We start from the raw sequence: 14,055 nt of genomic DNA on the forward strand, positions 1-14,055 counted from the left end.
TGGGGACTTATATAGAAAATAAAAGATTTAATGTGGAAAAGTCACTGCGACGGTCAGTCCTCCTGAGCGAGTCTTCAGGGAACTTCCCCCCAGAAAACAGCATCCCCGCTCTATTTCCCGAGGGTGGTTATGTGATGGCATTTAGAGCAAAAAACGTCTCTTTCCACGATGTGGGGTGGGTCAGGATCTCAATCACAACACTAACAGCATCCATATGATAAACTGTTCGTTGAGACATTTTTAGATTTACAGGTGGAAACACGCTTGATGATGTGTACTGGCCAAGCCTCTTCTGGTCCTGCAACACTGGCGTGATGTATGAAATGACACACTGGAGCGGCTTCATGCACCTTCTGACGATCATATAGCGAACAAGTCATTACTGACTCAGAGTAAAGGTGCGAGATTGAACTCTCACTACAGACTCACCGGGTGTCCTTCACCACCATCAGCTCCAGGGTCGCCGTTTCTTCCGTCTCTGCCTGGTCTCCCCTGGGTTGACAGGACAAGAAATAAAAGTCACTAATGAAGTAAAAACACAATCAATGACAGGTGTGAATGCTTGCACAGGTATGTTGTGTCTCACCTCTTGACCTTTGCTCCCTTTGCCTCCTGGATTTCCTTTGGTTCCATTTCTACCATCAGGACCCTGAACACAAAAAACACACAAAAACAGAAAGTCGTCGCTCATCCCTGAACGGCCTGGTAACCAACACGAGAGGGAGGGGGAATCATTTAGACTTCAATTCTTAGAAAATGGATGGACTCACCGTTGGACCAGGGTAACCAGGAAAACCAGGATCTCCCTGTAAAGAAAAGGTAAGAGGCAAAAATCTGACTTAAACTTGTTGCTTTTCATTTTGTGATCACCAAACGAAACAAAGGTTTGTGTCAGTAAGGTTTTAGTAAAGTCTTTGTGATGAGTTTTATAAGAAGTCTTTTTTCTATCAGCTAGATGTTTTTAGTACACGACCAGGGATGTTATCAGGACCAGCAGCTTTACTCGTGTTCGCTCTCAACAGGATTTTTGTCATTTTTGCACCATCTCCTCCAGATATCAGCCTTCATGTCGCAGATTTTCCTGCGTCAGGTTATCTAAATGTAGCACAGCACGTCTTGTGTGACTCATGCATGATACTTTTCACTCTGCCGATATCACTCCCCAATAATCCCCCAGCTTCAGTCGTATACGAGTACATGAGTGTGACCTCCAGCAGGACTGCTTTGTGGATGAAAAACGTTTTCCGACATAATTTTTTATGCACAATTTCAATTTGTATCTAAAATGACATCGTGAAAAAGTTGGAAAGGTGAAAAAGTTGTACTGAATAAAAAAATGCAGACAAAAAGCCAAATGTAATGAATGATTTTGTCCCTGAGACATGTGACTCAAACATGTCGGATGTTTGTGGAGCGATGAGGAGACTGTAATCTTCCTCATGTTAATACATGAAACTAACAGAAGTACTCTGTTAATGCACACTCATCTCGTTGTGTCCTCTTCCTCTGCAGTGGTTGGACTGGATACTTAGCTCCACCTGCTGGTTATCTCCATCAACCAATCAACTCACACAACAGGAGTGGATGGAAACATTCAGTCATGTTTCATGTCCATCACTCTCTGCAAATTCAGTTAAAAATGTCCTTTTTTTTTTGTATTTCAAGTCATGAAGTTCAGCTCTACCTTGGCACCTTTGGTTCCCTTAGGTCCATAACCGTCTTTCCCGTCTTGACCCTGAAACCGAGCACAGACAGACAGTCTGAACCACTGATGGAATTATAAACATACAGTTTACATTGTACAGTATAAGTGATGATCAGCTCCTTACTGGCATCCCTCTGGATCCGTGTGGGCCCGGACCACCTGGAACACCCGGTTCTCCTGGTTGGCCCTTCAAAAACAACAACAAACAATTTAAACCTTCTCTCTACTGAACTCACGGCTGCAGACAAACTGAAATCATGAGACCAAAACACAGAACCGCACCCACCTGACTGCCCACTCACTAAACCCTGTCGAACTTACAGAGTATTTTTTAAAAACACATTGCAGCCCCATTCAACGAACTGCTCAGCAACGTGTTTCTGTATCTGTTAGTTTGTTGACCACAATGTTGTAAGAAGTATCCACCAGGCATACTCAATTAAAAGTACATATATGGTGTTAAAGTCTTACTTTGGTAAGATAAGGTAAAGTAAAGTCACCCATATGAATAGTACTCGAGTAAAAGTCTTAAAGTATCTGATATCAAATATAGTTAAGTATCAGAAGTACAAGTAAAAATAAATCACTGTTTTTTATCTGACTGAATATGAAATAAATGTATTTAAAAATGTGCTTCTTTGGCTCTGATGCAACATGTAGTCAGTAACTAGTAACTAAAGTTATCAAATTAATGCAGTGATTAAAAAGTACAAAATCTGTCTCCAAAATGTAGTGGAGTGGAAGTATAGAGTGACAGAAAATGGAAATAATCAAGTTCAGTACAAGTACCTGAGGTAAGACAAGGTAAAGGTTTACATTCCATCTCATGTACTTTACCTGAGTATGTCCATTTTGTACACTTTGAGTCGACCCATTATCGGCCAGTTATCAGATCTGATACTGATTTTTCTGATTATCTGAGTTTTTTCAATATATAAAATAAATAATTTTAAAAATCCACTAATGTCGTGAAGTAAAAAGAACAATATTTGCCTGAGACGACCTCCCGACTGACTGTGGAGGAGTGATCATAGCCAGACTCATTTCATGAAGTCTTGACATTTATTAAATCACAGATGAGACACAGGAAATGATGTCACACACCTTCTGTCCATTAGGGCCACGACGTCCAGGTTGTCCTGGATCTCCCTCTTTTCCTGGGTTACCCTGCAGGGAAACCAACAGTCAGAGCAGAAGGAGCCGACACTTCCGACTCAGCGAGGCTTCAGCAGGACGAGTCGGACAAATGAGGCCTGACGGTGTCGAGGTGTCGTACTGACCTGAGGTCCAGGGAAGCCGTTTATTCCTTGCAGTCCAGGATCACCTTTTTCCCCTCTGCGTCCCTGCAGAGACAACATGGACTGGATCAGGACTGTGCTGCTCAAACACTGAACTTCATTACCTGACAGCTTTACCCCCCACAGGTAACTATGTCCCGTCTCCTTCTCATCCTATTTGCATTACTTTTTTTGAATTCTTTCTTCTTCTAATTGTGATTGTTTCTGATTTTGTCTCTTTTATTGCTTTTACTTGTAATTACTCACATTGACTTTTTGTGTTTTTACATTTTCTGTTCGACAGACTTTTTATTTTGTCGTCGGACTCAATTCAATCTGTGACTTCTCGCACTGAACTTTAAATTCTGTTTTATCTTGTCTTCTATTTTATTTTGCTCTTTTAAAGCCTATTTTAAAGGGGCACTATGTAGTTCTGGAGTGGAAATGAGGCAATAATACAAACTGAGAAATATGTATTTTTTCCATCAGTGAATAAACCAGCTGTTGTCAGAGGACAGTAAGTAAGGTGCTTTCTGAGTCAACTCTGATCCGTCCTGATACGTCTGGCCTTGTTATCACTCAGTATGATTTCATGCTCTTCAGGCGACGCTCCAGGTTTCACAGATGACTGGAGAACATGATAACGTGCATTGCAGCCGCCTGGTTACTGTAAACCTGCATATACATGCTGCAGGTCAGTTATCAGCTCTCTCCCTCACTCCAGATCCTACTTTGGAAGTGTTTCTTCCTGACAAGAAAGTACGACAGCCTGGATGTGCCAAGAGAGCAGGAGAGGCAGCAACTGATGCTGCAAATAAGTGTGACAGCTGGTGATTACTGTCTGTTCCTCAGAACTCTGTGCAGAAAGGCTTTCACAGATGTATGAAACAGAGTTAGTCTTTCATCTTCATCAGCGACACTGGATAAAGTTTTCCTTTTTCTCTTTGTTGAGGATCCCCACAGAGACACATGGTTTCACTTTCCCTTAACAGCTCCACTGAATTTCTCTGGAAGTCTGTCCACCAGCCAAATCTGCAAATTCTCCTTCCTGAACGCCACATCTGAAGCACTCGGGCCGACTCCACATCTAACCCTTAATAAACCCTTATTCATTTTGCCTTTGTCGTGTAAATCTGTTTGTAAGAAACATCTGTTTGTTTGACAGAAGGACGACTGTAGGCAGCTGCAGTAAATGAGCCTCTGGTAGTTTAACCGCGTCCTCGCTGAATCAAAACACAGCAGAGTCTCTATTTGGACACCGACACCGTTTGTGTTGGCTCTACACACCATCGCCCTGGATCTGACCTGAAGACTGCAGGATACTGAACAACAACAGCCACTACAGCCACTGTCTGTTCCCCTATTCAGCCCAATACAGAGGTGCAGTCTGTGGTCCTAAAACCCAGAGATCAGTTAGCATGTTAGCATGTTAGCACTTCCTGTCCCCTCTTCTCAAAGTCTGAGTGTGTTGATGTGTTTCCAGTTAAATGTGTGTAATAAGGTGTGTTACAGGATGAACATATTTATGTTGTTCTCCAACATAAACTCATCATTAAATGTCCACAGTTTAATTATAAAGCTCTTCATGTGTTAAAAACAGTTAGCGGTTGCTAACAAGTGTCTGAATGAGACTACAGAGGTTGTCGGGGACATTAAACGTCCTCACAGCGAACACGGAGACTCATCTGCTCACTAGTCCGTCTTTACAGGCCACTTTAGTTACACACTGTTCTCACTCTGACTTTACAACTCGTACATTGATCAGTTTATAGAAAACCTGGATAGTAATTGTGCAGTAAGACGCTCAGTGGTGGAGACGTTTAAGTCATGTGACCGTGATGTCGTCTGTTTGTAGCCTAGCATTAGCTTTTTACTGCTACACATTTAATTTACACTTCAAACATCAGAGTGGAGTTCATCTGTGGAGATTATCTGGTGAACAGAACCTGGACGGATCAGAAACTTCAGATTATTTTCTGTAATAATCCAGTTCAATAATCCCACAGAGGAACCAGAGAGATGCTGACTGCAGTTAGCTACAAAAATATGTCACCCACACCACTGTACTCTCAGAGGTGCCTGTGTAAGACTATGGTGGCTGTGAAAGCCCAAAACACTGCTGCTGAAGGAAACAACTGTCAATAGACAGAACAAGCAGAACATCTTCACCAATCTGACAGGTCCTGGAGGACGAACACGTCAAAAACACGTCAGTGATGTTAAAACATGTGTCAGTCGATGTTTATTTTATTCTGATCAATCAGATTGATATACTGGTTATTGGTGTTATCCTCTATAGATTCAGCCTAATTACCAGCATGCTTTGCTGTTCTCTGTAACTATGTTGTCACTTTCGTTGAAACACTTGCAGCGGTTCTGTCTTTGCCTTTGTTTCTGGATATGAAGCATATGAAACTTTTATGTTTTTGTGTATTTGTTGCGTTTCTTAAATTCCCTCGTCCATTGTTCTTTGACACTTTTTTGAGTAAACTGAGTATCAAAAGCATCTAAAGGTTCTGGCGCCTGTATTTTTGAAATCTATTTTATTGGTTCTTATGGGCCTCTGTTTAATCTGTTGATAAGACACATGTTGTTCTTCGGCTGTATTATCCTCTCCAACACACGGCCGGGCTGTAAAGACTGTTTTGGTGAATTTAAAGAGCAATATTATGTTGGGGTCAGAGGTCCAGCTTCATGTTGTCTGATCACTCACCTGTGGACCTGAAGCACCCGGGATGCCGGGAAGTCCTCGAGCTCCTGCCGCTCCAGGTGCACCCTACAAGACACACACACACACACACACAAACACACACAGTATTGCAGTGTGTAATCGATATATAAACGTTTGCCGACAGTTTGAGTTCGTCTCCTACCTTCTCTCCAGGGATGCCTCTTCTTCCATCTGGACCCTGACAACAGAATTTAAAGAATAACAGATTTTTATATTCACAGTGAAAATATTAACAAGATGCTTGGTTGATTTGCATTCAGACCAGTGTAGGAAAACTTTCTGATGTGACTGGATTAAAGGCACAAAGTATCAGCCAAATGTGACAACAGCCTGGAACCATCATTCTGATAATTATTAAAGGAACAGTTCACCCAAAAAGTCAGGCTCAGTCATCATCTCCTCCTGACGATATAAAGTCAGGCTCAGCCATCATCTCCTCCTGATGATATAAAGTCAGGCTCAGTCATCATCTCCTCCTGATGATATAAAGTCAGGCTCAGCCATCATCTCCTCCTGATGATATAAAGTCAGGCTCAGTCATCATCTCCTCCTGACGATATAAAGTCAGGCTCAGCCATCATCTCCTCCTGATGATATAAAGTCAGGCTCAGTCATCATCTCCTCCTGATGATATAAAGTCAGGTGAAGTCTCGTCGTCCACAGAACATTTCTGGAGCTTCACAGTAAAACAGAGTTGCAGCGTTCTGCTGAACAGCTGAAGCAGCTGCAGATGATTTAAACATCAGATGTCTCCATGCAGCTCGTCTGCTGTGATCACAGTCTGCAGAAGCCCCGAGATCACAGACGGATCTGAGGAGACGATATTTACACCGTGCACCTACTTCACGCTTTTATCTTAGCAGCTACAGAGAAGATTTTAGCTTTAAAAAGGGTGAACTGTTCCTTTAACAGGTCTTTCAGCACTTGGCTCCTCAGTATAACTCTGTGCAGTCAGTTTACTGACCGTTTGGGATGATTAATCATAGACTGCAAAAGAAGTCGAACAGTCAAATTTTCATAAATGACACAGTACTTTCCATCATAATCACTTCAGCATAACAAAAGAATACTTTTAAATCTATAACTCATATATTCAAATACATTTTTAGTTTACTTTAAATGTTTTCCTGCAGCTGCTTCACAGTAGAAGCCTTGAAATCATCACAGTCAGTGGTGGAAGAAGTATTCAGAGCCTTTATGTAACCAACAGTAGTGATGACACAGTGTAGAAATACTCAATCGTATATATATACATACTATATATATATATATATATAGTGGATGTGTATAGACATATACCATTATAAACTGTTTATGATGGGACAAAATAAAAGTCTGAAATCTCACCGGGAATCCATCGACTCCTTTCCCACCTGGCCGACCGTCTGGGCCGGGTTCACCCTGTGGATTTAAACACATTTACTTTAACAAAATATGATTCAGGACAAATTAAAAACTGTATTAACCCTAACCCCTGACCTTAACCATAACTCCTTCAAACAAAGACTTCAACATGTCTCAACGCAGAAACAGGATTATCAGCGGTGGAAGAAGTATTCAGATCCTTAAATACTTAAACTGACAACAGACAACTGCTTTGCTTTAACGTCTCACTGCAGTAAATCCTGATGTCACTGTGTGATGATGTCTGGTTCACTTTAAACCTCGCTGTCACTGTGATATTCAGTCTGAGAAGGAAACATTTAAAATAAAAGAGGAACACAAAGGAAGTGCAACTAAAACCGTTTGAGTCACTGTTCTCCCCGGTCACCATCTGCACTGGAACAACTGTGGAAACTCTCCACTGCAAAAGAAAAGAAGCTGCTGATGGAGGAGACAAAGGAGGTGAAGAGGGAGAGCGATAGAAACCGAGGTGAAGCGAGTGAACAGACGTTCACTGATGGAGACGCTCCGGTGTCGTGTCAAAGTCTGTTCCCCTGTTGATCTGTGTCTCCTCTTGAGACGCTTCAAAACCACCTTTCTTTCTGCAAAACCTGCTACTAATTAATACAACTGGCTGTTTTACTGACTGTTCACAGCACTCAGATCCGGGTTCCAGATCACACTGAGGTTCTTACAGTTGGTTTTTGTTTTGGACTGTAGCCAGGCTGCTAGCTGTAGCCATGATGCTAACGCCGTGTTTGCTGCAGCGGCACCAACAGTAATACCACAGAGAAACACTTCTAGGTAAGTATTATCTGCAAAATGTACTCATGTAACATCAGTACGTAAATAAAAGTACTGTAATCTGTTCCCTGTCAGTGTTTTTCTATCTGGTGTTTGTGGATTAATATTCCTGCTGCATTCATGTGTATGTGTATGCGTGTTGAGCTCATGCTAACTCCTCTATAAACTGTTTAATCTCCAGCGATGCTTCATATCCTGGAAGATCATCATGTTAGCGTGTCCTGTGAGAACCACGTATCTGTTTTCAGCTCGTCCCAGAGGGTTTTTGAAGGAGGAGAATTTTCTCAACATGCTTCAGTTTATCACAAACATTCAACATCTGAAGCTGAGCAGTAAAGTTTTTAAAAAAATTTTTTTTTTAACTGCAATGTAGGGTTCATGTCATGATATTGTCCGTATTTTGAGCATAAAAATAAAACAAATATTTAAAATGAAATAAAAACTTTACTGGTCGATAGTTTTCTTTGATACGTCAGAGACTTTGGTCCAATTGATACGTTAGGCGGGAAATTCAAATCAGTGCAGGTCAGTGACAGCTCAGCACCGCGGTCAGAGACACTTCGAAAATGAAACGCAAATATCAAAGCGGTGCCCAAAAACGGCACAATAAACAAAAATCTGATGAATTTACTGCCAAGCTTCCGACGTGATGGTGTTGATCTGAAGCTTCTGGAGATACAGGGCTCCCACTGGACACTGAAAAGTAACTAGTAACTAAAGCTGTCAGACAAATGTAGTGGAGTAAAAAAAGTACAAGGTTTCCCTCTGAGATGTAGTGGAGCAGAAGTATAAAGTAGCATAAAATGGAAGTACCTTGATTTTAAACTTCTGTACAGTTCTTGAATAAATGTACTTTGCACCACTGATGATTACTTATCATTGTACAGCAGAATGGCTCTAAACGCTACAGTACCAGAATGTTCTGTTTCTGCACCAAAGATCCAAAACTGATCAAAATCCTGAGGTGGATTCATTGATCGATGATTTGTCCGACAACCTCCGAAGCTCTCTGATTGGATGTTGTAAATATTTCAAACGTAGCTCTTTCTAAATCCTTCGACGCTCTCACAGCCGTCTTCAGCAGACTGAACCTGCTCAGGTGTCCTCAGGTGACTCGGACCCCGGTCTCTGATTGGATGTAGTTGACTTTATAGCATCAATGTTAATACACATGCAGCATGTTTCTTACCGGAAAACCTGGGTTCCCAGGGTCTCCTTTATCTCCTCGGATTTTGTTATCAGCACCTGGTTGACCCTGTGGACAAAACACAAAGACTCTCTTACAGGTTGTGTTTTCAGTTCGTTTTTTTGTTTGTCTGTTAGCTACTTTCCTGAAGAAGTTACAGAAGGATCTGAAGGACTTTCCTCTCAGTTTAAGGGCTCGTTGATTGGAGATATCAATGATGTATGAGCCCATTAAAGTTTTATGTTTTAACTGTAAACACTGAGCCGAGAGTGAAGACCGGTTAGAGTTGTACTGGATCAGGGAGCCTCCGGTGGTGGACCAGAACAGCCCAAATCAAAAATAATAAATACATTAATTAATTAATGAATATGCCATCGATTGCACAAAAAATAATATTAACATTTAGCCAATAATAACTTTATAAAATGTGACAAAAAATAGATATTTCTGTTTTTATTTGACTCTGTAGTCATTTACCTTTGGGTCATTAATGCCAACTCACCCAAATCCAGAACTGCTGTACTCCAAATACTTTTTACGTTATGATTTTTTAAGTTTGGCTCTCAGAGTTAAATTTCAGCGTTTTAATGATTCTGTGTTTTCTGAACCTCAGCAATCACTTATTTTTCATTTGATTGAGTTCAAATGTGTCCTGGACACCACAGAGACCCTGAGGAAACTTGGCAACATGTTTTCATTTGAGTAATTATTCCTGAATGTTTACAATCATTAAATTAATAACAAGGAAGTCAATTTTTACCAGAACGAAGAATCTGTCATATCAAACGTCACCAGCTCTGTGTAGTGTTAATGTCGTCCTGTTGGACTCACCCGATCTCCTCTCACTCCTGGATATCCTTTCAGCCCCTTCTCTCCTCTGATGCCTGGGATACCCTGAGGACGACAGTTCAACCGGTCAGTCAACCAGTCAGAGGTCAGAGGTCAGAGGTCAACGCCTCAGAGCTCCACTGTGATGAGCTGATCAATGTGGATGGACAAAGTAAACTTTCTTCAAAAGAAAAATTAATTAAAATATGGAACAAAAACAAACAAATTATTCACATTAATAATAAAATGTACTTTAAGTAACGTCAGTAAAAAATGTTCTCATTCAAATTCAGTTTAATGACCTCATTTAATGATCAAACATCACAAAGCTGAGCTGAAAATAAGAATTGTTGCACAAAATAAACACAAAATGAAAACAAAAAAATACAGAAGAAAATAAATCTGCTGGTTTTTCGTTTTTTACCGGATCTCCTGAATATCCTTTATCTCCTTTCTCTCCATCTTTTCCCTTCAGTCCCTGCAAACACAAATACCAGAGACACAGTTCAGTACTGAAAACCTCTCTGCTCATCACCAACTACAAGAGCACATTCAGTTTAACTCCATATGTTGTTTTTTTTCACGTCGTCTGACTTTACGAGGTCTCAGTTTGCTTTTACTCCCAAGAGGAGAAACATATAGCGCAATAAGTTTATATTAATCCAGACTTTATCTGATTTTATCACCATATTCTTATTACATGAGTCATTATATTTACTTACTGCAGTATTTTTGATGTATGATTTGTTTATTATCATGTGAGGTTACGGTTTAAGGTAGAAAAGGCCTCGTGCAGGACTGGTAGACAGTGTAACACCATGCGGTTGGTAAATCATAGTTTAGGCTAACGTTAGCAGCTCTGTCCTGCTCTTATTGAACTTGGGGACAGTTACATTCTGGCCAAACCCGAGATAATGTGATGTTTGTCAGAGACACTGCTTCATCCTTCTAACATTTTCTTTATTCTAATATGGGGAAGTCGGCCAGAGACCGAGCTGTCGACCAACTCATGGAGCTAACGGTAATTAGCTCGCTATCTGCCACAGAAATGTCAGCTGGCAGCTGACAGGTTGAGAATATTCTCCTAAATTAGCAAGACATGATAATGATGATATACACAGAGTATAAACTCATCCGACCTCAAGTTATTTTAGTTATTCATTTTCATTTTTGTTTATTTCCTTATCATATTTAAACTCCAAGTTCATTAAGAAAAACACATTATAACTTCTGAAAAGAGGAGGCTGTTTATGACGTGTCCATGATATCTGGACTACTTGAGAATTTCATTTTGAGGCCTATCAATGAGAAAATTGTTGAATGCAACGAGACGACTCGTAACTGCCGCTGAAGAACAAAATCAGTTTTGAACGAGTCGTGCTTGCATGAGGCGTATTGTTCTAAGCTAACGAGGGCTGGATCAGGATTCAAGATGATAAAATATAAAAATACGAGTCCTTTGTTTATCTATTTGCTTACTTTAAACTAAAGCTGCTGATACGATGTTATAATGTTGACATTCATACCTCCTCTCCGTGGACTCCATCCACTCCATCTGCTCCCTTCTCACCCTGCAGCATTGGAAGAGAAACGACTGTCACATCTACAGTTATTCTTCTGTGAGACAGACTCCAAACTGAAACTCTTGTCAGACATCCTTCAGTAAATGCAGCGCTTCACATTACTGTTTTGCTTAATTGATTTTTGTCTTTACGTTCCAGACGTCCTGGTGAACTCACCGCGTTGCCTGAGTTTCCTCTTAAGCCCTGCGGACACAAACAACAGGATTTACACACAACAACATCTGACAGGCAACATCAGCTTACTACATCTGATTTTTAAAGGTGTAATTCGAAAGAAATAGACAGAATATGCAGGAAGCCCCCAAAAACACGGTGCAGCTTCACCTCTATAACTGTTACTCTGTACGATCTAACTGCTGTAAGCAAGTTAGCTCAGTTAGCCGTGGAGCTACGCGTGATAACGGCACGTAGAGCCGGAAGATTGTCCCACGTTACTCTGTGAACTGAGGTGACTGTGGAGACAAACCAACACTGTTCTGCTGAGTTTTATTTAGTTTATATCCAGTGACTTCTGTGTCAGAAGTTATAAGATTAAAGTTGCAATTTTGACAATGTTTTCTGTACGCTACCTTCTCTCCTCTGATCCCAGGACAGCCCTTGGTGCCCGGAGGTCCCTTCGGTCCAGGAGGTCCTCGCTCACCCTGCAACAGCCAAACACAGAGAGCAGTGACACAGCAGCCAACACCGGAGTCCAGAAGGTATCAACAGATCCAGATAACACTCACTCGGACTGTAAAGCTCAAATATACATGTGTTATCTCCAGTGTGTTACAGGACAGACTTCAGCAGCAGACAAGAAGACATCCATAACCATCAAAAACCAAAACATTATGAAAACTAGACTCGCACTGAGATACTGCATAGTTCTGCAAATTCGGTCCCATTGATCTGTCAGATTTGTGTTTCACCACATCTTAATGTTGGTGTGTATCTGGCTGCACCCTCCTCCTAGTTTCATCACATCTTCACCAAAGCTGGTATAAAATGATTAAAGATCACCTCCACACAAAACTACTCTGTGTGTCTGACGTGGTTTTTGCAGAAAGTATTATTACCACATTAAAATGGCAGCCACTCCTACTCCCTCATTAAATACTCCAGAATAAATTAACATACAAATATTTTCAATTTCACAAGTTTAACTGCTGAACACCAGATGTCTCCTACTTCACTGCAAAGTCCATTCTCAGTGTACGTGTACTGGAGGCTTCAAGTTTCCACATCACACTTCTGTTTGCTGAATATTGGACCAAGATGGAGAGGTGAAGTCCCTCCCCCTCCAGTGCGCCCCTTGGGACCTTGTTTTAAAAACATTTGTGCAGCCGTCCAATGAGGAGGGACGGATGTTTGCTCCTGTTTGAATCGTGCCATGAATCACACACAACATGTTTGTCAAAGATCATTTGGCAAGTCAGGAACGTAGCTTACGCAGTAAAATATCATGTAGTTTTGTGTTAAAGCGCTTAGTGAACCACATCGTCTCGCATAACATATCTTGCTGACGCAAACATGGCCGTCATCTTAAATGATCTTTTTTTAAATTGACAAACATCAAACAAACGTGTATGACTCATGACACGATTCAAACGAGATCAGAACATTATTTGTCTCTCGCCGTCACCAACAGACATTTTTTGTCCATAATATAGTCCCACGTTGGTCCAAGAGAGGGGGGGTGAATCGGCTTTCTATTGGCCTCCGAACTATTTGTGATGTCACAAATCATGCTCGTAGGATCCGCCTCTTAAAATCTGATCTGAGAAAATTTACACTTTGAGCAGCGAATGTGAAAACAGCCTTTCTAGAAACAAACTGTGCACAGACATCATTCTACACAGTGGAGCTTCAACATTCGACTGGAGGAACAAGAAGAGAAACACAGTTTGGACTGGAGGGCGACTTTAAACACCGTGTGGAAGAAGCACTTACAGAGGCTCCCTCCTCTCCCGGGTAACCCGGCAGACCGTTCTTTCCAGGACCACCCTATTTATAAAACACACAAGATAAGCGGCAGAAGCATTAACAGAAACTCACAAAAGTGACAAATGAATTAAATCAGCTAATTTCATATCCTTCTGGAACTGCATGTGAACAATGTCCTTGAGGAAAATACTGTTGACCTCCCGTACTATCACTTTCTGAACACATTGTTATCCCCCAGAAGAGAACAGTGAAAAACATGCAGACATATGAGGTTAACCTTGTAATGAATGGAAAATGGACTTAAAGTGAAGTACATCCTCTTGAAATATGTGTCTCAGACCAGCCTTCTTATTAATTTTGTCAAGTTTTCCCAAACGTTCATGTATCAAGTCTTAAGGTGAGTATATCCAGTCACCTTTGACCCCGGGCGGCCCCGATCGCCAGGACTGCCTTCAGGTCCCACACATTTGCACCAGACGTTACAGCACACCCTGTCTGACACCATGTTCTGCAGAGGAGAAAACAATAAACAGAAAACAATGAGAATTTCCTGATTTCAAAAAACAAAGAGTAACAGACAACAGGTCACTCCGACAGCTTCGGGGTTGAGTGACCATTTCTGACCCATTTTGTAC

At 41.2% G+C, this 14,055-nt stretch overlaps 1 protein-coding gene across 1 annotated transcript in view; it reads right to left on the reverse strand.

Annotated features, from left to right (window-relative positions):
- Window positions 1-14,055, reverse strand: part of LOC141011534 (collagen alpha-6(VI) chain-like) — a 43,962-nt gene that overhangs the window by 8,082 nt on the left and 21,825 nt on the right. Inside the window, exons 13-30 of the mRNA XM_073484699.1 lie at window positions 13,836-13,928; window positions 13,427-13,480; window positions 12,067-12,138; window positions 11,654-11,680; window positions 11,441-11,485; window positions 10,339-10,392; window positions 9,918-9,980; window positions 9,090-9,155; window positions 7,061-7,114; window positions 5,856-5,891; window positions 5,696-5,758; window positions 2,986-3,048; window positions 2,810-2,872; window positions 1,830-1,892; window positions 1,685-1,735; window positions 771-806; window positions 587-649; window positions 430-492 (exon numbers count right to left, since the gene is read on the reverse strand). Of these exons, the coding sequence (XP_073340800.1) occupies window positions 430-492; window positions 587-649; window positions 771-806; window positions 1,685-1,735; window positions 1,830-1,892; window positions 2,810-2,872; window positions 2,986-3,048; window positions 5,696-5,758; window positions 5,856-5,891; window positions 7,061-7,114; window positions 9,090-9,155; window positions 9,918-9,980; window positions 10,339-10,392; window positions 11,441-11,485; window positions 11,654-11,680; window positions 12,067-12,138; window positions 13,427-13,480; window positions 13,836-13,928 (1,029 nt within the window). The remainder of the gene's footprint in view (window positions 1-429; window positions 493-586; window positions 650-770; window positions 807-1,684; window positions 1,736-1,829; window positions 1,893-2,809; window positions 2,873-2,985; window positions 3,049-5,695; window positions 5,759-5,855; window positions 5,892-7,060; window positions 7,115-9,089; window positions 9,156-9,917; window positions 9,981-10,338; window positions 10,393-11,440; window positions 11,486-11,653; window positions 11,681-12,066; window positions 12,139-13,426; window positions 13,481-13,835; window positions 13,929-14,055) is intronic.

This window comes from Pagrus major, chromosome 17, assembly GCF_040436345.1.
Source record: "Pagrus major chromosome 17, Pma_NU_1.0".
Taxonomy (NCBI): Eukaryota; Metazoa; Chordata; class Actinopteri; order Spariformes; family Sparidae; genus Pagrus; species Pagrus major.